Source organism: Pollachius pollachius, assembly GCF_949987615.1.
Source record: "Pollachius pollachius genome assembly, contig: SUPER_4_unloc_1, whole genome shotgun sequence".
NCBI lineage: Eukaryota > Metazoa > Chordata > Actinopteri > Gadiformes > Gadidae > Pollachius > Pollachius pollachius.
Genome location: NW_027641692.1, coordinates 245,779 through 268,627, shown reverse-complemented (window position 1 = coordinate 268,627; position 22,849 = coordinate 245,779). Strand labels below are relative to the sequence as shown.

At 42.7% G+C, this 22,849-nt stretch overlaps 3 protein-coding genes across 5 annotated transcripts in view; all 3 read left to right on the top strand.

Annotated features, from left to right (window-relative positions):
* Positions 1-22,849, top strand: part of LOC307075424 (uncharacterized protein) — a 218,095-nt gene that overhangs the window by 11,950 nt on the left and 183,296 nt on the right. For all 3 annotated transcript variants that reach the window (XM_079759124.1, XM_079759126.1, XM_079759125.1), the window contains exons 6-9: positions 19,587-19,703; positions 20,375-20,491; positions 21,243-21,344; positions 22,595-22,702. In XM_079759124.1, the coding sequence (XP_079615250.1) occupies positions 19,587-19,703; positions 20,375-20,491; positions 21,243-21,344; positions 22,595-22,702 (444 nt within the window). The remainder of the gene's footprint in view (positions 1-19,586; positions 19,704-20,374; positions 20,492-21,242; positions 21,345-22,594; positions 22,703-22,849) is intronic.
* Positions 1,749-4,450, top strand: LOC307075434 (stonustoxin subunit beta-like; the record flags this gene model as incomplete). The annotated part of the gene is made up of 4 exons (XM_079759137.1): positions 1,749-1,765; positions 2,521-2,694; positions 2,871-2,917; positions 3,261-4,450. 4 exons carry the CDS (start codon positions 1,749-1,751, stop codon positions 3,809-3,811), a joined length of 789 nt encoding a protein of 262 aa, XP_079615263.1. The 3' UTR covers positions 3,812-4,450.
* Positions 8,639-15,219, top strand: LOC307075427 (general transcription factor II-I repeat domain-containing protein 2A-like). Its single transcript, XM_079759131.1, has 2 exons — positions 8,639-12,288; positions 12,738-15,219. The coding sequence occupies exons 1-2, from the start codon at positions 11,338-11,340 to the stop codon at positions 13,719-13,721; spliced, it is 1,935 nt and encodes a 644-aa protein (XP_079615257.1). The 5' UTR covers positions 8,639-11,337; the 3' UTR covers positions 13,722-15,219.

The window sequence follows — 22,849 nt, the reverse complement described above, 5'->3', positions numbered from 1 at the left end:
ATCGCCCAGCTAAATGATATTTAAACATTTACTTATTAGTTGTTTGACGGTTAAATTAGCATGGGAGAGAGTGTATGTGGGGATGGTTTTATTTGAGTCTCTGTTCATGTCGGGGATCTTTTACACGTTTAGTGTGAAGCTAGCTTGGTTTGCTAACCCCCGGAGCATCCTCTGAACGGGATATAAATCATCAGAGTTGAACACGAGGTCCACAGCAGGGGGTCAGGTAGCACCAGGTCCACAGCAGGGGGTCAGGTAGCACCAGGTTCTCAGCAGGGGGTCAGGTAGCACCTGGTCCACAGCAGGGGGTCAGGTAGCACCAGGTCCACAGCAGGGGGTCAGGTAGCACCAGGTCCTCAGCAGGGGGTCAGGTAGCACCAGGTCCACAGCAGGGGGTCAGGTAGCACCAGGTCCACAGCAGGGGGTCAGGTAGCACGTGTTGACCGGAAAGCCGCGTGGTTCCCCTGAGGAAGATCATCCCAGGATTCCAGTTTCTGCCTGCCGCCTCCTCCGTCTTTTCTCATAATGGAACCAGGACTTTGTTTTGCTCGTGTTAAGAATGAAGAGTGTATCGTGATGCGACACCGAGCCGTACAGGCCTGCAACGTTTATGGCGGTAGATCACTGACTAAAGTCACGAGCACAAATTACTTTGCGCTCCCACACAAGTAACACATCTGTGCACGCAAATCATTACTGTAAGCACTGATACTGCACTCACGCTCAGTAGTTCTTTGACCACGAGAGCAACAATAAAGCCTGTGAGGAAGAAACGATTCATTGAGTACACACGTAAAGTGAAGCAGCACACAACTGACACCCCCGCGCGCACAAATGCTGTCTTTGCTCTCGTGCTCGCAAAATGTTTTACTGCTCGCTCTGATATTTTTTCTCCTCAAGACACAATATACATTATATTGGAATATAACTTCTAATAATATACAAAACATCTCTGTAGATCTACTACTATCATGTATTACAATACATAATAAACATAATAAATACAATAAAAAGCAATATTAATATACAAAACGATTTCCAAACACTATAAAACAACTATGCAATATGATAAATAAATGAATAAATGTTAAATTAATAAAACATTTCTAATAATTGATTTAAACAAAAGTCCTTCATTACGTTAAAATTAAAAGATCTGGTTAAATAAAGGTTTAAAAATATATATATGTAAGTTATTTTAATCACAGTTGCTAACATGTATTTATTGTTTGTGTGAAGGCTGAATGGCTGTCATCTGTCAGAGAGATGCTGTGAAGCTCTGGCCTCAGTTCTCAGCTCCAACTCCTCTAGTCTGAGAGAGCTGGACCTGAGTACCAATGATCTGCAGGATTCAGGAGTGAAGCTGCTCTCTGCTGGACTGGGGAGTCCACACTGTACACTGGAAACTCTCAGGTCAGTTTTACTCAATATCTCAAACAGTTACACCACAAGTTCTACATCAGAGGACATTGAACAGATTTACCTCCAGAAAGTTAACAGGTCTAAATAAATAAGTAAATGATGTCGTCTCAGGGCTCAAGACACATTTTCTACTGGCTACTATCTTTTAAATTTGGTGGCACCCTAACAAATGTGCACCCCTTTATTAGATGTGAAAATGTTCTTGGTCTCCTACCATCCATCTGTGTCCTTTCATGTGAACCGATTCACTCACTTTAAATGAGTTTAAGTTAATGTTTAGAATGCATAGGGGGCAGTGCTTAATTTGAGCCGGAACACGCCGGAACATGTTCCGGGACCTCCTGTGTCACTATGAAGAATGAATTCACTTCAGTTCAATGTTGTTATCTGTCTTGTTAGACTTTATTCCCCATTGAAGTTCCACAGAGGGGGGAGGGGTGGAGGGAGGGGGAGGGACAACGAAAACATACATAATAGTAGAATATTAAAGTTATGATAACATAGAGGACATCTTTCGAGGTTAACTTATAACATGTATCTCAATATACATCACGTTATAGTGTTGTGTTCATTATTAATAAATGTAACCAACTATTTTAAAACGTTATAACCTTGTTCAGTAGTCTGGTTATATGGACGCTTTGGGTTTAACCAATAGGATGTGTTGATAAAGAGACTTCAGGGTCATCTGGGGGAAGGGTGAGAGGTCACGGGTGAGCGGGAAAAAGGAGAGCGAGGGAAGAGACAAAGGAGGAGAGTACTTTATTCTCTGTAGAGATCGCCCAGCTAAATGATATTTAAACATTTACTTATTAGTTGGAACCAGTAGCGGTGTTGCGTTGTCCTGCTTACTAGGGTGAGGGTTTTGTATAATTTAATTAATAATTAAGGGCGACACTGACACATTTGCCGCCCTAGGCACTGGACCAGGAAGTGCTTCATAAAAGGACCGTCACCAACGCAACGCCACTTGTGTTTGGAGTAGGACGTTCACAAACTGGTTGGCAGACTGGAAAAACACAGGATTTTACACACGGTGTGTGTGTGTGTGTGTGTGTGTGTGTGTGTGTGTGTGTCTGTGTCTGTGTGTGTGTGTAGCTTGTCTGGCTGCCTGGTCACACAGGAAGGCTGTGCTTCTCTGGCCTCAGCTCTGAGCTCCAACCCCTCCCATCTGAGAGAGCTGGACCTGAGCTACAATCACCCAGGAGACTCTGGAGCTGCGCTGCTCTCTGCTGGACTGGAGGATCCACGCTGGAGACTGGACACTCTCAGGTATGGAGAGGACAGCTCACCACTCAGGGACAAAGTCTCCTACAAGGATTCATGCCGCTCCTAGATGAAGTGGTTTGAAGAGGCAGCTGTAACTCACGTTGTGTACAACGTTATGAGACGGCCGATGATGAAGGTGAATGTTTCAACATGCTGCTTTCACTTTGTTTCTCCCCCAGTGTGGAGCACGGTGGAGTGTGGAGGCTGAAACCAGCTCTAAAGAAGTGTAAGTGTCTGTTTGATTCATCACATCACACACTCACTACTGAGATGGAAAGTCCATCCACACAGCAGGAAGTGAGATCAGATCCTACTGGGAATGAGGATGATGGCTGACATCATGTATCTTCCATATATTAATACTGTCCAATCATCATGACGATAACATCTGGGCTCGGGGGAGGGGGAGGGGGGAGATGGGGGGGTGGTTGACGGGGCAATAGCAATAGCGTTACTATGACATCACATGGCCCCCCCCCCTCACATGTCATGTTCAGGAGAACAGTACCAGTGATGATGATGAGGATGAAGAAGGGTTCAGCAGCTCATCATGTCTGGTTCTCCCTCAGATGCCTGTGAACTCACCCTGGACCCCAACACGGCCCACAGAGACCTCTCTCTGTCTGAGGACAACAGGAAGGTGACGGGGGCCGGAGAGGACCAGTCGTATCCGGATCACCCAGAGAGATTTGACTCCCGGTCCCAGGTGTTGGGTAGAGAGGCTCTGACTGGCCGCTGTTACTGGGAGGTAGAGAGGGAAGGACCTGTTGATATAGGAGTGACATACAGAGGAATCACAAGGAGAGGATGGGGTGGTGACAGCAGGCTTGGATGGAACAACAAGTCCTGGAGTCTTTATTGTTCTGATGGTCGTTACTCTGCCTGGTACAACGGTAGAGTGACAGTCCTCCCTCCCCCCCCCGCTGGCTCCACCAGAGTAGGAGTGTATCTGGACCGGCCTGCTGGCTCTCTGTCCTTCTACAGAGTGTCCCCAGGTGGAGGAGGGTCCTCAGACACACTGACACACCTCCACACCTTCTGGTCCTCCTTCACCCAGGAGGACCTCCTCCCTGGGGTCAGGGTATGGTGGGGGTCCTCAGCGTCTCTGTGTCGGTTGTAGACACACACACACACACACACACACACACACACACACGAAGGGTGCGTGTGTGTGTGTGTGTGTGTGTGTGTGTTTGCATGTGGGGGGGTCTTACTCTGATGAAGTTCTTGCCAATGGGGGCTGCTACTTACTACAGGTAACACTTTGCTGATGTCACGCATTATAGTGAAACAGCATGCAATTAATAGTTCAACATATTCACCAAAAATCATAAAACATGTTTTCTCATTCTGATTGCTGTAGTAGTTTGCTCACATTTTTCTTTCAATCACATAGTATGATGTCAGATTGTTGCATTTTGGATGGATAATCTTTTTGTGAATGTAGTCTAATGCAAGGCTCCATGTTTCATTCAAAGTTGAACAGTATTGTGGATTTAGTTTTATGTAAATATATTTGACATAGCCCTTTCTATAGTATTAATACTGTATGTAAAATAACATTTTGTTTGAATTACGGTTGTATTTTTTATTCATGTGAATGGAGTCTGATGTAAGGCCCCATGTTTAATTTTTAGTTGTAAATTTAGGTTAAATTGTGGATTTAATATAATGTAAAATTTCACATTGTCTGTAGGGATATAGTCTGGATACTACTATGTAAGATCGTATGTACGATTACACAATACAGTTTAGTTTGAACAAGGGTAATACATTATTTAAAATAAAGACGACATATAACACATCTTGTTCCATGTGCCCTTTTTTGAATCAGAGCCCCTGCCCCTCAAATGTTCTCTGCACAGCCCTGCCCCCCTTCCTCCTTCACAGGTCTTTCATGTTATCCCGCCTCCACCTCCATGACGTCATGGAGGACTCCGAGTCCATCTGCTCCCCCTGCTGGTCGATGGTCATGCTGCAGCTCAATCAGGATCCCTGACAATATATTGCTTGAATTTTCCGATGGTAACCTTTCTTTCTGTTATCTTTTTTAACAATCTGTCTGTCTGTTGTTTTATTGTGTTTGGAGGTTCGTCATCAAGGAATAATCTTTATTTTCGATTTTTACGAGCTGTAGGGGAGGACACGTGACCCTAGGGGGCAGTAAGGAAGCATACAAGTTATTCTTTGAACTTTCATAATGGCGTCATTAAGATTACATTTAGATTAACATCAGACAAGCTCTTAGAAATCATACGTTTCATGATATGATTCAAAGGTATACAGATGCAGTATTGTAAGGTGGTTCAACGACTGTGAAACGAACCAGTCAACTATTAAGATGCAACTTGGTTTACTGGGAAAAACTACAGAAATATAAATACACACCGTGCATTAGACCCCGTCCACATAGAAACGATTTCTTTGTGAAAACGCAGAATTCTTGAGCGTTTGGGCCGACCGTCCAGGCGGGACTACTAAGAAAACGTCTGTTTAGAGATGTTATAGTGCTAGGGAACCACTTTTGTAACTATTAACTCACTTTAGTTTACTAGTTATTTGTGCCCAACAGTTTACGTGTCTCCAAGATGAATCGAAAAATATCTCTCACACACACACACACACACACACACACACACACACACACAATCCTACATCTGTGTGAACTCCTGGGTGTCAGTTTGGTTTGAAATGTGCTGGGGACAGAGACGCATTCGGAAGTGCATTTTCAGAAGTACTTTTTTCTCTCTTTAGTGCGGCAATGAAAGGTTCTGAACGACGGCATACCCATGTAGCTAATTACTAAGGAATAAAATGTAGACAAAATCTGTCTGGCACGTTTTATGAAGAAAATGTTTCCAAAAAGCATCGGACATATGACCCACTATGTTCTGCTCCATGTATCCACTGGTGTCAACGTGACATGATATGGCTAAGCTACCAACTTAAACCAGAGGAGCTAGGAAAGGAAATCAACTGCGTTTTTAAGTTCAGAAGGGCCAAACGTGTGGCTACACACAGCACTACAAAAGTCGTCAAGATTGAAAAAGAAAAAGATATTTGTTGCACAGCTGAAGGCTGTATCACATAATGAGCTGGCTGTTCTCAATTCACAACACGCATTCCATCAAAGCTAGCCTACATCAGGCATTCTGACCAAAACTCATGCACTCCCCCCCACAATTATTCCAGAATTCAAGCAAAGCAAGAATGACCAAAAGTCACTTTGTATCAACAAGAGACTGACTCCACCAAATATCAATTGCTGGTTAAAACAGCCGACCACTTGAGTGCAAAAACCACAAAAGACCTCGCCACAGCACCAGCAAGTCTTAAGCAATAAATATTGCATCTTACCTTTATTTATGTGGCAGTGGTCTGCAGATGCATCCCGTGGTGTAGCCTACCACATCCATTTAGTTCAACAGGTTATCGTTCTGATACTGTCCATGGTGATAGCAACCTGTTCTGGTGCTTTTTATCTATGTATTCAGGCTAAAATGACTTGATTGTCTGATGCCTCATCAGCTCGGCCAAAGGGTATTTTTATTATTTGTAATGGCTACTTGCCAAAACGAAAAAAATAACTTCACACAGTGTGTCTTTTTCCAATGTATTTGTCATCATTCATAGAGTTGATCAGCAGAGAAATAGTTCACCAAAGTCGTTGACGTCGCGTTGCTTAGCAACCGAATACGGTGGGGTTGCTAAGTTACCGGACTGCGGAGGGATACAGATGACGTCAATCAGAGGCAAGGAGGGGGGAGGGGGGTTGGGGGAGTTCAATCCAACTTTTCCAATTAAGCACAATGCACACACTCATTTGTACATACATTGAATTTGTACCACCGGCTGTGATGTTGATTGGCTTTAGCTAGCCCACTGGACCGTACCAACTGCTCGGCTGATCCATCCAGCACCAAACATCTGGAGGAGGAGGGGGGGGCACGTTTCGACGTGTGATGTCGCCAAAGGGTTGGAGATGAAATGGCTGAGCGGTTTATCACAGCCAGTGTTAAAAGAAGGGCCCCTCTTTTGATGAGACAGAGCTGAACATCGGCCCACAAGTGGATGAACTAACCTGGGCTCTGGGCTTGGTGTGATCTCAATGGTTTATAGGTTCAAGCACAACCACCAGATACGTGACGACAGACAGTACACTAATGTGTGTGTGTGTGTGTGTGTGCGTGTGTGTGTGTGTGTGTGTGCGTGTGTGCGTGTGTGTGTGTGTGTGTGTGAGCCACATTGCCTAGGCGCCTTTCGGAATACCTGTCTGTAAAAGGTGCAGCAAGATGAGGAAGGAAAAAATACTGCTGGCGTTTATAACCTTTAATGCTATCAAACCATCAACAGCGGTCACGTAGAACATTTTACATTGTCGGATTCATCAGAACATATTAAACCACACTGAGAATCAGCAAACAACACAGAAAACAATAGTTAAAAATCTAAGTACCAAAAAAAACACTGATGTAGTCCTACATGCTTAGTATTCTCAAACGCCATCTCAGTCGTCCTGTTTACTACGACTGCTTGTTCATTTTCTGCACAAAAACCAACAAAGAGGTAAAAACAAAATGATTATTTTTAAACCCTATTACATGTGTCGTTGTACATTTTTAGGCTTTAAAATGAAAAACTGTCTCTGACATTGCTTATATATAATTTGTGTGTGTGTGTGTGTGTGAGTGCGTGCGTGTGCGTGTGTGTGCATGTCTGTTTGTGCCACCTTCCCTTGGCTCCTTTCCTAGTAGCTGCCTGTAAAGGGTTTAACAAGATAAGAAGGAAGAAACACGCGAAGAATCCAAGTCAACAACCCAACACAATATGCTGGTGTGTATACAACTCAATTACAACAACAGGAAAGAATTCAGTTTACCTTCACTATTGAAATGATGAAATTTTTACTGTAATGTATCATTGCAAGAGTCTATATTTACTGTTAAATTGCATCCTTTTGTGGGACTACTGCGTGGTTCTAAAAACCGCCCCTTATATCATTTTAATCAAAATACCTGCATGTAAAGGGTGTAACAAGATATCACTGAGTTTGTGTGTGTTTGTGTGTGTGTGTGTGTGTGTGTGTGTGTGTGTGTGTGTGTGTGTGTGTGTGTGTGTGTGTGTGTGTGTGTGTGTGTGTGTGTGTCTTGGCCCTCATCTGAATACGGGTGGGTGTAAAATGAGGGTGGAAAAAACACAAGAAGAATCCAACCCAACAATATTCTCTTGAAGACTCATTTAAGAGAAATGAATAAAAAAAATCCCCCTGCTATTATAGAATCACAAGCCAGTACAGCATGCTAACCCTTACTGAGTACTCTAAATACTCTGAGTACTCTGCACTCTGAGAACTCTGCACTCTGAGTATCTTGTACTCTGAGTATCTTGTACTCTGAGTATCTTGTACTCTGAGGAAACTACTCAGTACTCTGCTCTTCTGAAAAGAGAAATCATCCATCTATTGTATAGATTCTACTGATTCATAAATTCACACTGAGGAAAAACAATTTCAGTTAATCAAAGTGTCTTTAAAGGATGGAGGGGGATTGTACATGGAGGTGTTCAGCAGAAACCGGGCAGAGGAGGCCTTTTCTACTTGATGTGCTTCTATTCAAGACATTATCGGTCTCTTTATTGATAACATGGTATCTGTGTTCCTGTTGGTTCTGCTGTAGAGAAGCAGCTGACTCAGTGACTGAGTGTCTCTACAGGCTGGTTGAACCATCAAGTGTCTCTTGGTTTTTCTCTGAGCTTCTACGCATCACAGCTCCCTGTCCAAAGTTCATATTTGAATAAAGTTATTATTCTTGGATCAGCCGCCTTAGCATGTTAGTCTGGGAGGAGTATGAACTGGTCCAACTGGTTGGTTCATCATTTCCTTGAAATGAGTCGGACGATTTGGTGTGGCTCACTTCATCACAGCAGGAAGACGACTAAGGTACTGTAGTCCCCTTTGATCCGTGATAGATAAAAAAATATAAATAACTTTATATCTAATCAATAGGGTGATAGTTAGTTTCCTGTAAAACCACATGGTTAAAAATGTTATTCAATGTATGGATGCATTGCTATTTGTCAAAATTAATATAGAATTTCTTTGAAGATTCCTGCTCTGTAGAATGCTACCTGTTAGACTGTGGACATTGGGTATCGAACCCAGAACCTTCTAGCCTGGAGTCAAGCGTCAGGTTGAGGTTATACTGACTGTTTCCTCTGATTTCGGATTTGTTCTTAATCACAAGTGTCTTGTGGTGACTTTAAAGGTAGTTAGGACAGAATGGACAGTTGCTATATTGGTAGTACGGTACTATGATTACAATATTTAGACAGTAAGACGGCCATCTTGGTTAGTGAAGGTGTTCAGACGTCATCTTGTACTGGGTCTTGTTCTCTGTGGGCCTGCATCATTCGGCAGTAGTGTAGGCCTACTCTATATCTGAGAGCATCACTCGTGTGAGAGGGACATGACCTCGAGGGGAATTAACACTGCCGCCACCGCCTCAACACATAGGTCACTGGTGACTGGTTCGTGTTCTTCAGCTCAGCCAATCCCACTGACATCCTCTCACCAGCAGGTGGTGCTGCGGTGCACATTTTTGAGCGTTTCAAAATGGAGCTTGTGTCAAATCATTTGGTTTACTACTACCAAGACGTTTACATGGTTCACTTACACTTGAAGCTAAATGTTCCACTTCACTACGGCTGGAGTTGATTGAATCACAGACTGCAGCAGATTAGACCGCTTGCAATATTTTAAAGGGTAGGATGTTAAACGTGGCAAAGGCGAAGATTTGTGTGTGCGTGTGTGTGCGTGTGTGTGTCTTGGCCATTATCTGAATACCTGCCAGCAAAGGGTGTAACATGAGGAAGTAAAAAAGACAAAAAGAATCCAACCCAACAAGATTCTCTTGAAGACTCAAGAGATAAAGAAAACCCCCTTGCTATTATAGAATCAAACACCAGTACAACATGCTAACCCTTACTGAGTACTCTGCACTCTGAGTACTCTGCACTCTAAGTACTCTGCACTCTGAGTATCTTGTACTTTAATTATTATGTACTCTGAGTATCTTGTACTCTGTGTATCTAAGTATTATAGTTACGCCATTAAAAGTGTTTATGTTAACACTTTTAGAGAGAAATGTGCATTTTACTTTCATAATCTTCGCTCTGTGAATGTGAAGGAAGTTTGTGAAGAATATTTCAGTTCTCGACAGAAATATAATAACATGGTTGCTATGATGGTTGCTATGATAGTTGCTATGGACGCTGAAACCAGCAGCTTGCATGCCGTTTAAATCATGGCTATAAAGCCATTGTCTTTGCTGATTGCGTTATTTTATGTAACCGTGTAATGATTTTATTTTATTCAACAACTTAAATAAAAGAACTTTAAGCAGGTCATTATCGGGAAAGTAAACCCCGACGGGGCGAATGGGAGCCAGGAGGTGTCTTGCTTCGCCCTGAAGGAAAAAAATAAAATACTTTTACAGTCGGAAGTCGGGAAAGCCCATGAAGTGTTCGGAGCGTTCCACAGCATTGAGAAGAGCTGTGTAATATATATATATATATATATATTAATTTATTATATACGGAGACCACCAGACTTCCTCGAAGCAACGAGAATGGTATATTAAATTGAAGATGGGTGTGCGAGAATAGGGATATAGTGCCATACAGTCAATATGAATTTCATTCATAGAATTTCCGAGAGGAAGGTCAAATGCTCAGATACAGATCTTTTTATAACGATAATTGAATAAAGCTATGGTCTACTTATAATATAATTAAATAGTTGTACATTTATATATGTAATCTATATTTTAATATTTAATTGATTAAATACAAAAACGGCTTTAAGCATGTGACATGCCTACGTTTTTTTGGGCTTTTCTTTTCAATGGCCCTGCTTCAACGTCACGTGACTCTCATGGTTGCTATGGAGCGGTGAAGCAACGCCCCTTCCGGTAGAGCCCATGGGACCTATGAGATCGTAAAATATGAATGGGTTTCAATGGAGAGAAATTAATTATTTTCTGGTCCCAGTCTTTATATGCCCCAGATTACACAATGACAAAGACTATAAATCTCGTATGTGACATCACGCTCCCTGCGACTGGCGTGGACAAGAACGACAATCTCCCCATCGGCATAACTAAAACTCTCCACATGCCCCGACTTATAATGGTTTTCACCTTTCGATGCTTTTATCCTCCCCTTGGAAATAAGCGGTGAAGTGGAGCAGAGAGATCGCCATGTCTGTACCACAGTTCCAAGTGCGGGTGGTGACGTATATCACTCGCGTCGAGAGCAGCGAAGAGCTGTAGTTCACAAAGCGGCCTCAAACAAAACCTAACATTATCAAACTTCTTCGCGAAAATGTTTAGTTTCCTTTGCATGAAAAAATGATCATTTTACCAATTACCACTTGTTGTTGAGTGGCAATGGCGCTGCGATCCACGCAGACTGCCAAGGTTTAGTTCAGTGCTGAGTTAAAGCAAGGCTGTATTGCGGTGCCGGTGTGATCGATCTATTGCAGGGATGGGCAACCGGCCCCGAATTTGTGCGGCCCGCGAGTTCATTTGTATATATTATTGGTTTTTCAGTCGTCATTTGAACCAAACTGTAATTAATGTCAGCCGCTAGATGGCGCTCCCCGAAAATGTAAAGGTATGTAGCCAAGTGGATGGTCTTGGAATTACCACGTCGACCTCACCTCCTCTTTTAGCGGGATTTACAAAAAAAAAGAATTTTACAAACATGAGCGCTCAAAAAAGAAAACTAGAAGGAGAAAATCGCGTTTTCCAGCCAAGATGGGAAAAAGATTATCTTTTTACAGATTGCAAAGGAAAACCCATGTGTTTAGTGTGCTTGGAAACAAAATCGGCAATGAAGGATTTTAACTTGAGCCGCCACTACAACGCCACGCACAAAGAAAAGTATGACAAGTACACCGGAGCTGCCAGAGCCGCTATCGTTGCTGATCTCAAGCGAAGAATGCACCGTCAGCAAAGCTTTTTTACCAAAGCCACGACCACACAGGAATCGTCACTGAAAGCATCTTATGTTGTTTCCCTTGAGCTTGCTAAAGCAAAGAAGCCCCTGTCAGATGGTGAAATGGTGAAGCGATGTGCAGTTGAGATGGCGAAAGCTTTTGGAGACGACAACATGGCTAAGAACTTTGAAACGGTCTCTCTGTCCCGACGCACAGTGACCAGAAGAAGTTTTGATATTCAAAATCATGTCGAGGGAAAGCTCAGGGAAATCATGAACGACTGCAAGTACTTTTCCTTAGCGCTAGATGAGAGTACAGATGTGATGGATGTAAGCCAGCTCCTCATCTACACACGAGCAGTAAACAGTTCATTTGAAGTGCATGAGGAGTTATTGAAACTGGTGTCTTTGCATGACACTACCAAAGGACAGGACATTTTCAACGCTGTTGAAAGTGTTGTGAGTGAGCACGGAGGCTTTGACAAGCTATCAGCTGTTGTTGCTGACGGTGCGCCATCAATGCAAGGAAGACGCACTGGATTCGCCGGGCTTCTCAGACAGAGTGGCGTTGACTGTCCAATACTGCACTGCATCATACATCAGGTTGGTAACGTTCTTTTCAGCTATTGTTATCGGTGATAAATAGGGCTGCCCCCAACTAAAAACTTTCCTAGTCGTTGCCACTTTATTCCGGTTATCGACGAATGGTTTGCGGTGCTGTCAGAGATCGGCGGCGGGAGGCAGGCACGGAGCGGCCGGGCAAACGCTTTTACTAATGATCCGTTATTTTCTGACTGAACAGCCTCCTGGAAATTATATTTTATCATTCATAAAATTATAAACTAACGAAACTCGTTAAAGCAAGTCATTTGGTGCTTTAAAAGTCACGATTTTAATCTGAGACAGATTCCACTTCTCTTCCCGTCCTTTCTGGTCGACTAACGTTTGTTCGCCTGTGAGGCAGCCCTAATTATCAATGTGTTTGTCTTAGTGAGATTTAAAAATAAATAATGACTACAATGTTGGTGAATCCAATTTATTTTATATTGCAGGAGGCCCTCTGTGCCAAGTCTATGAACTTCAGCCATGTCATGGATTTAGTAACGAAAGTTACCAATCTCATTCGAGGAGGAAACAGGTCTCTTAATCATCGGAAGTTTGTAGCCTTTTTGGATGAAGTGTGCGCGGCGTACGGGGATTTACAGATGCATACGGAGATAAGGTGGATGAGCCGCGGGAAATGCTTGGAGAGGTTTTTTGCGCTGCGCTCTGAAATCCCTGTATTTCTCGAGGAGAGCATACGATGTGACACCAGTGCGTACTGCAGTCAACTCAGGGACACTGATTTTCTCTGTGACATGGCCTTCCTTGCAGACATCACATCTCATCTCAATCGCCTGAATTTGCAGTTGCAGGGAAGAGGCCAAACTGTGTCGGATCTGTATGCACACATGAACGCGTTTAATGCTAAACTAGCCCTGTTTAAAGAAGGCTTCCAATCCGACCGTCCGAATTTGGCACACTTCCCCTCATGTGAAGAGATGCGCAAAGATGCTCCCGAATGCGAGGAAACCATGCAAACCAAGTACAAAGCAGAAATCGAAAAACTGCAGCAGCAGTTTAAGAGCCGCTTCCAAGACTTCTACGCCATGCAGCCACGCATCGCGTTGTTCACTGACCCGCTCTCTGCTGCTGTCAGCGAGCAGCCCCCTGAGCTGCAGCTTGAACTGTGCGAACTACAGGCAGACCCGTTTTTCCAAGCAAACCGCAACGAGAGGGGAATCTCCTTTTGGAGACTGCTACCAGAGTCCCGATTTCCAATCCTCAGGGATTTTGCACTTTCGATGGCCAGCATGTTCGGGAGCACTTACATCTGCGAGAGCAACTTCTCAATGATGAAGCACATCAAGTCCAAAGAACGAAACCGACTGACCGATGAGACACTCTTCCAGCTCATGCAGATTGGATGCACCAATATTGAGATTGACATTCAGTCTATTGTGCGCCAGCAGGAGAGGCCACAAGTGTCTCATTAAGACAGGATTTTACAGAGGTAACAATTTTAGAAATATCATTTGAAAAAAAAAGAATTGCACTATTAGAGATAGATATGTTTTGGTTTTTGTAGCAATATTAGATAATTGTTTGAGACCCCATTGCACTGAAATAATATATTCAAAGAATGTGGATTTTTTCTTTATGTGTAAAGTTCACAACTCACCCATGGTGAAATGTTGATTTTTCTTATGAAAATATAAATGTTATTGTTGGAATATGGATTGTTCTTAAAAAATAAATATGTAAATTGAAATGTTGGCCCACTAGTGAGCCTTGTTTGGGTCATGTGTTCCTGACTGAAAGAGCCAAATTGTCTGTAATGTATGAAAATTGGTATAATAAACTTTGATTGCCAGTATATTTGTTCTATTTATTAAATTAGTTAGCTATAGTAGGCCAATTAAGTGACAAGGTTATAATGGTGAAAGTGCATGTTGATATACGTGGCCCTCTGGTAGTGAGGGGAAAATTTGTGTGGCCCTCTGGTAGTGAGGTGAAAATTTGTGTGGCCCTCCCTTTTATCAAAGCTGCCCATCCCTGCTCTATTGGGATACACGACCCACTTGAGTTCCCATGAAGACACTCTTCACATTGCTTTGATCAGAAAACTAAAACAGTGGTTTGTACTTTTAAGTTTTAAGAGCATGTGAAAAAATGCCCTATTCTGGATGACCCAGAGAAGAAGAAAAATCCTAATTTTAGTATATAATCCACTCAGCAGCCGGTTATTATTAGTAGGTATTTGATTGAGGAGGAGGAGGATGAAGAGTTGATTGGTGAGGAAAGAGATGTCGGGGCGTTGGCGGTAAAAACAGAAAAAGACCCCCTATGCAATCAAAACATTAACCAATTATTTAAAGTGAGTGAATCTGTTCACATAAATGGACACAGATGGATGGTACGTGACCGAGGACATTTTCACATCTAATAAAGAGGTGTGAACAGTGACACATTCCTTAGGTTGCTGTCACACCAAAATTGTACCGGGGGCGAAAATTGTAGGCTACCGCCTACGTAATCCGCGTTCGAAAATTCGAAACCTCAGTTTACTAGCTAAATTCGATTACACAGTTAAATACAATACAAATATAAACTATGATACACTTTAAACACTCAGTTTACTAACTAAATTCGATTAAACAATTAAATACAATACAAATATAAACTACGATACACTTTAAACACTCAGTTTACAAGCTAAATTCAATACAATACAAATATAAAGTAAAAACAAGTGTTATCTGTATTATGCTATTTCTTCTTGATGAGCGCAAATGTTTTTTGAAACCTGCCTGGCAACGGACAATCGCGTTGAACAATGACGTAATGTCTCGACATGGATTACGTAGGCGGTACAATTTTCGCCCCCGGTACAATTTTGGACAGTGCCACCAAATTAAAAAGTTAGTGTCACCAGTAGAAAATGTGTCTTTAGCCCTGAGAGGATACACTACATTGTATTTAGACCTGTTAACATTCTGGAGGGATTTCTGTTCAATATCCTCTGATGTGAATCTTGTGGTGTTACTGTACCATTGAGTGAAACAGTGAGAGTTTCCAGTGTACAGTGTGGACTCCCCAGTCCAGCAGAGAGCAGCTTCACTCCTGAATCCTGCAGATCATTGGTACTCAGGTCCAGCTCTCTCAGACTAGAGGAGTTTGAGCTGAGAACTGAGGCCAGAGCTTCACAGCATCTCTCTGAGCGATGACAGCCATTCAGCCTTAACACACAAAAAAAATGATAGGAACTGTGGTTAAAATAATTTACATCTTTTACTTTTAACACAATGGAGGACTTGTTGAAATCTTTGATTAGAGATGTATGTGTAACATATACTCGTCAATACATTAGATCCTTATTCAATATCCTTTATTCAATATAGGCCTAGGCTATAAAATGTATAATATTGAAAAGTTGATTTGTAGTAGGGATGTGCATTTCTGGCAAAAATACTATTCAATATTCCTGAATAGACTGGTCCTGGTCCGGGTCCCGGATCACAGCCCGATCCCGGTCCAGGTCCCGGGATTGGTCCCGGTCCCGGTCCAGGTCCCGGTCCAGGTCCCGGGATTGGTCCCGGTCCGGGTCCCGGTCCAGGTCCCGGTCCGGGTCCCGGTCCAGGTCCCAGGATTGGTCCCGGTCCGGGTCCCGGTCCAGGTCCCGGTCCCGGTCCAGGTCCCAGGATTGGTCCGGGTCCCGGTCCAGGTCCTGGTCCTGGTCCAAGTCTTGGTCCTGGTCCTGGTCCAGGTCCTTATCTGGGTCCCGGTCCTGGTCCAAGTCTTGGTCCGGGTCCGGGTCCAGGTCCAGGTCCCAGTCCCTGTCCCGGTCCGGGTCCTGGTCCTGGTAAATGTGTCTGTGTATCGCTTATCAATTAAAAAAATAAAGTTAACTGTAGAGGTAAAGAACACGTTTCACTGCTTTTCTGACCCGTGTGGTAAATTGAACACTGCGTTCAATATTCAAGTGATTCGTTTGTCTTGATGCTACTCCAAATTAAAAGAAGGACGAGACAAAAATCCTTTCAATGTGCTGATATTTAAAAAAGTTAAATATTTGTGCGTATTGACCGGTTATTTACAGTTTTACAGAACCAACTAGTAGCCTGTAGCTGGACTGTACCACTTTCACAGGGGGGTTGCTGTGGATCTGGACTCGATTCCTATGGCTTAAACCACCGCCATGGAGGGAGAGAAATGGACTTGTTGGTCATAAGAGGATACCCTATCGATGTGTTGAGCTTCACCAGTTGACATATATGGAATCTGTGGTTCAGTAAAGTGACGGAATTCAGACTTCGTTCCAGTGGAAAAATTATTCTAAGGTTTTTTACTTTTAATTGCACATTTTTTTTAAGTCTATTGCATTTCTTTTTTCTGTTGTAGTTTAAGCACAGTTACAGTCTTCAAGGTGTTTAATTCTTCATCTCTCAGTTCTCATCTGCTGTACACATCTGTACTGTAGTGAGGGCAGTGTGGTTACGTTGTGGGGTTCATATTGATGGTCCATGACGTCCATAATGCTTTAGTGTGACGCAGTCACAATGATCTTCTATCTCAATAAACAGCTAAAGTACAAAAGGCAATTGAAGTGATGGATGAGTTGTGTTTGTGTCCAGGTCTCCAGTCTACTATGGATGAGGAGAGAGAGGAGGGGGGTCCTACCTCTAAGACCACTCTGTCTGGGAAACATGGCCACCGGAGCAAAGCTAAGAGGTAAGGAGAGTACCTCTCTCTCTGTGACTGTTGTCCACCTCAGAGCTCAGCAGTGATACATCATGACTCCATGATGCTCATTGATTGATGCTCATGATGATCATTACTGCTTGCACTGTTAGTGGCGTATGGTGGCATAAGTATGTGAGACTCAAGTTGTTTCAGGGTGTTTTGGTGAACTACAAAATAGCAGGGAGGGTTAATTACGATAATAAAATTGATTCAAATCCACCAGGGGCAGCATTGCACTTTGAAAGCTGATGGGAAGCATGTCTTGGACTACAAGGGCAGAAGGAAAGGATGCAAAGCCCATTAGTCAAATCAGGACTACTCTTGATTTAACTAAATAAAAAAATCTGGGCCTCTCATTTATTGCCCATAATGACTGAAGCTATTGGTTGTAATTTGGCTTTGTTTATTTTCAGCTACAATTGTTTTAAGAAAAATGAAGACAAATGACCAAAAGTGATGCCATTTAAAACGCATCATGCTCTGAATCATTCACTAAAATCCTTTCCACAATATCAAACAGAATAGTCAGAGTAACAAATAATTAAAAGATCAACAAGAACATTATTTCACATCTATTTACATGGGCTGTAAGCCTAACATTGTTTGAGGCAAATGTGGATGTTAATGGTTGTTTCAGAATGTCATGGTGTTAAGCCAATTAAGATTGAGGGACTTCATTAATAGATCAAGTCAATCCTCTTTGCTGTTTGTGTTGCAAAGATACCAGTGACCTGGTCATACCAAACAGGATATTTTTTAAGTGATTTCAGAATAACGGCGTGTGTAGCGCCACGTTTTCGCCACCCTTTCAGACGGCTTGGTAATCCAACGGAGGAGTGTCGAAAAATATGTAGGCTCAGCGCGTTTATTTTGGGACCTTGCCTAACTTTTGGCGGTAGAAACACCAATATAAGCTAACCGAGCCGCACTGAACCACACCGCTCGGTGGAAACGCCAACATAAAGCGAACAGAGCCGCACTGTACGGCAACGAACAGTAGCGCACCGCTCGGTGGAAACGAGGCATTCGACTGAGCGGGGTTTGTTGGTTCTCGTAGCCTAGTCTTGAGGGGATAACCCCTCCCTCCAGGTTGCTCCACAGCTAGAACTCCTGCTTATTGGTCCATAGCACAGCCAGTACTCCAGCTTATTCGTGAATAGACATAGGCGGGATCCAGATCCCTTAGCTAGTCACACCCACTCAGAGGAGGACTTTCCTCCTCTCTCCCATTGAACCCCATGTTATTCACTGACTGCCAACACTTTCAGGGAAATGATTGGGAGTCAATGGAGGCTGAGGGAGGAATGTCCTCCCTGAAGTAATTGTCAATAGGTAATGGGTGGTGCTAATGTCCCTTTAGCCAGGGAAACAAACTTTACATATACTAAGGCATTAAAGTAGTCATATTTAAGGGCATTAATTCATTACAGTAGTCTGGGCAATCTATATTTTTTATTCTCAACAATGTTAGGGAGGATCTTCACTAGAGAAGCCTCCACTGGTGTGTGTGTGTGTGTGTGTGTGTGTGTGTGTGTGTGTGTGTGTGTGTGTGTGTGTGTGTGTGTGTGTGTGTACTCATACTGAGCCAGTATCCTGTGTACTTATACTCATACTGAGCCAGTATCCTGTGTTATTATACTCATACTGAGTGTAGTGGGTTCAATGAATATGCGTGGCCGAATTGTCGTCCCTCAGTGGGAGCTTGTTTATCGTCCTTAGAAGTGGAACACAACAACTCCAAAAACGATAACATAGGATTCCCGAGAGTCCCTTCCGTGTGGTTCTCTGATGCCATCTCCACTCACTCTCGCCGTGGATCTCTCTAGTCCATTCACTCCTGGTTCTCCCACTACAACACAAAGCAGGCACATAAGTACACACTCCCCGATTGGCCTGATTGCGAGCAGGTGTCTGCACTCCAACCCCCCAGCCGATCCTGTGTGCTCCCAACCTGCCCATACTCCCCCTGCAGGCCAGACGTCACAAGTCCCCCACACTGAGCTAGGATCCTGTGCACTTATACTCATACAGAGACAGTATCCTGTGTACTTATACACATACTGAGCCAGTATCCTGTGCACTTATACTCATACTGAGGCAGTTTACTGTGTACTTATACTCATACTGAGCCAGAATCCTGTGTACTTACACTCAAACTTAGACAGTATCCTGTGTACTTATACTCATACTGAGACAGTATCCTGTGTACGTATACTCATACTGAGCCAGTATCCTGTGTACATATACTCATACTGAGACAGTATCCTGTGCACTTATACTCATACTGAGGCAGTATCCTGTGCACTTATACTCATACAGAGACAGTATCCTGTGTACTTATACTCATACTGAGCCAGTATCCTGTGTACTTATACTCATACTGAGACAGTATCCTGTGTACTTATACTCATATTGAGCCAATATCCTGTGTAGTTGCTCTACTTTTGACTCTTGAGCTGCTGGTGTGTGTGTGTGTGTGTGTGTGTGTGTGTGTGTGTGTGTGTGTGTGTGTGTGTGTGTGTGTGTGTGTGTATGTGTGTGTTGTCCACCTCAGAGCTCAGCAGTGATACATCATGACTCCATCATTAGTTTGAGTAAATGCTGTGTGTGTGTTGAAGCCCAGAGCAGCAGCAGAGAGCAGACTCCCCTGGACCGAGCTGTGTCTCCATGAAGAGTGACCGGTCTATGGACAAGCATATTCTCTTTAAAGATGGAAAACAGTCAATTGAGAGAAGGTAAGGATTGATTAGGGATGATTATAGGGCTGTAGTCAACGAAATCAAATCTTGGCTGTCTTAAATTCAACCAACTCTACAACCAATCGATTGGTAGATAGTGAAAAGACGTGCATATCGATTAACCAATCAACTAACCGACCAGAACCTGACAGCCCTAGAGATTATAGAGATACAGCTTCTATCAAACGTCGGTAAATCCTGGTTCTTGTGTTTCTAGAAGAGTGCAGCGTTTTGCAAATCGTTTTGCAAAGCGCTTTGCTGATTGAAATGTCATTTGAATTTTGCAACACATGAAGCGTGGCGAAGTGCATTACAGTCACCGGGATGCTATTACTTTTCAATTTGAATAAAGGCACTCAAAAAATGTGACAAAAAATGTTAATTTTATTTTCATTTCATTGTTATAACTTTTCCAAATTGAATTTGGGATTTCATTGTCACTTTGCATATTCAAATACACTTTGAATAACGTATTTTTAAATTACATTATTCAATTGCATAATGAATTGTCAATTGCATAATGCAATGACTTATTGAATTGCAGATTGCAAATTGGATTACCAATTGAATTTTGCTAAATATTTGCTTCCATAGTCCATCCCTTAGCTCAGCAGTGATACATCATGACTCCATCATTAGTTTGAGTAAATGCTGTGTGTGTGTTGAAGGCCAGAGAAGCAGGAGAGAACAGACTCCCCTGGACCCAGCTGTGTCTCCATGAAGAGTGACCGGTCTATGGATAATCGTATTCGCTTTAAAGATGGAAAACAGTCAATTGAGAGAAGGTAAGGATTGATTAGGGATGATTATAGGGCTGTACTCAACCAAATCAAATGTTGGCTGTCTTAAATTCAACCAACTCTACGACCAATCGATTGGTAGATGGTGAAAAGATGATAATAAAACAATTTGCAATGTCCGACCGATGAGAATTTGGTCCAACACGTGCATATCGATTAACCAATCAACTAACCGACCAGAACCTGACAGCCCTAGAGATTATAGAGATACAGCTTCTATCAAACGTCCTTAAATCCTGGTTCTTGTTTTTCTAGAAGAGTGCAGCGTTTTGCAAAGCATTTTGCAAAAGGTTTTTCAAAGTGCATTGCAAAGCGTTTTGCAAAGCGCTTTGCTGATTGAAATGTCATTTGAATTTTGCAACACATGAAGCGTGGCGAAGTGCATTACAGTCACGGGGATGCTATTGCTTTTCAATTTGAATAAAAGCACTCAAAAAATGTGACAAAATGTTAATTTTATTTTTATTTTATTGTTATAACTTTTTCAAATTGAATTTGGGATTTCATTGTCACTTTGCATATTCAAATACACTTTGAATAACGTATTTTCAAATTACATTATTAAATTGCATAATAAATTGTCAATTGCATAATGCAATGACTTGCAACTGAATTGCAAATTGGATTTCCGATTGAATTTTGCTAAATATTTGCTTCCATAGTCCATCTCTTAGCTCAGCAGTGATACATCATGACCCCATCATTAGTGTGAGTAAATGCTGTGTGTGTGTTGAAGCCCAGAGCAGCAGGAGAGAGCAGACTCCCCTGGACCCAGCTGTGTCTCCATGAAGAGCATTCGTAACCTGTTCAGAAAAAAGAAGCCAATTCATGAACAAAGGTAAGAATTTATCAGATATTATAGAAATAAGAGTATAAGAGTCCAGCAGCAGAGAGCAGACTCCACTGGACCCAGCTGTGTCTCCATGAAGAGTGACCACTCTATGGATCTACATTCTAAATGTAAAGATGGAAATCAGTCTATTGGGAAGAGGTGAGAACTTAGAGAGTGACCGGTCAGACATGGAGGGGGGTTCTTCAGTGGTGGAGGATCGGGGGGGCGGAGGCGGGAAATGTTATGGTGGTAAAAGGCTAGGATTGACCTTGTCACACTGCAAGCAAGAGTTGCCAAATTGTTTTGCTGAAAGGTGACTGATCCAATTTAATTTAGAGCGGTGTGAACAGCACTCTGCGATCTTTCACCGACTACAGCACATGTGTGTTTTCTCTTAAATAGCCTCAAGTCCTGCCGTGTAATTTCATCCAAACTCAAAGTTCAAACCAGCTTGTTCGTAGGCTACTCCAAGACTACAGAAGCTGTGTGTCTTCTGAATTATGAGGCTGAAACTCTGTCCTAAGCGATTCGGACAGATGAGCGGATCTTAAAGCTGCTGACGTCATCACAGCAGCCCTACTTGATGTAGTATCAGTATTCATGGGCCTCCATATTTGATTTCCATGCGTGCTTCGTGTGACGGCTTTGTTATTGTTATTATCCATATGCGGATCAGTTCCAAGTATGACACACACCCACTGGAACCTGATGTTGGCCTCATTTAAAACACAACGTGGACAGCCAAACAAAGAAATCGGAACTGAGAAATAAATCTGAGGAGCATTAATGCTCCTCTGATATGAACAGGGTTCTGTCTTTTTCGCTACTTTGTTTGGTCAGCATGACTGCTGTCTGTGGTCAAGATTGACAGTTAAACAGTGACTTCCATTTGGTCATTGTGTGTCCTTAATATCAGCGAAGGAAAAGATAACATGCTTAAATTAGACTATGACTTTGACAAAGCAGTTTGGTACGTCAATGTTGATCAAACTGATTTATAATTCTATTCTGTGATTCTAGTTTCAAGCATTAGGATACTCAGAGCGAGTAATAACATCTCAGTTATGATTTATAATATCTAATCAAGATAAATAAGGACTTAAAAGCTTGAAACAAGTGAAATGCTCTCAAGTAAAAACTGCCTAATAAGAAGAATGATCTTGTCAGCATAAAAACTGCAGTGTGAGTAAAAGCTGTGTGTGTGTGTGTGTGTGTGTGTGTGTGTGTGTGTGTGTGTGTGTGGGGGGGTGTTGAAGGCCAGAGCAGCAGCAGAGAGCAGACTCCCCTGGACCCAGCTGCGTCTCCTTGAAGAGTGACCACTCTATGGAACAACCTGTTGATGGACGCCCCTCCAGGGACGAGAGGTAGAAGTTTAAAACAGATGATGAGTTGGTTGTTATCAGATCCTACTAATAAAGATGTTTACAAGTCAGGGAAAATATAATAGAGAGAGAGTGTGTGTGTGTGTGTGTGTGTGTGTGTGTGTGTGTGTGTGTGTGTGTGTGTGTGTG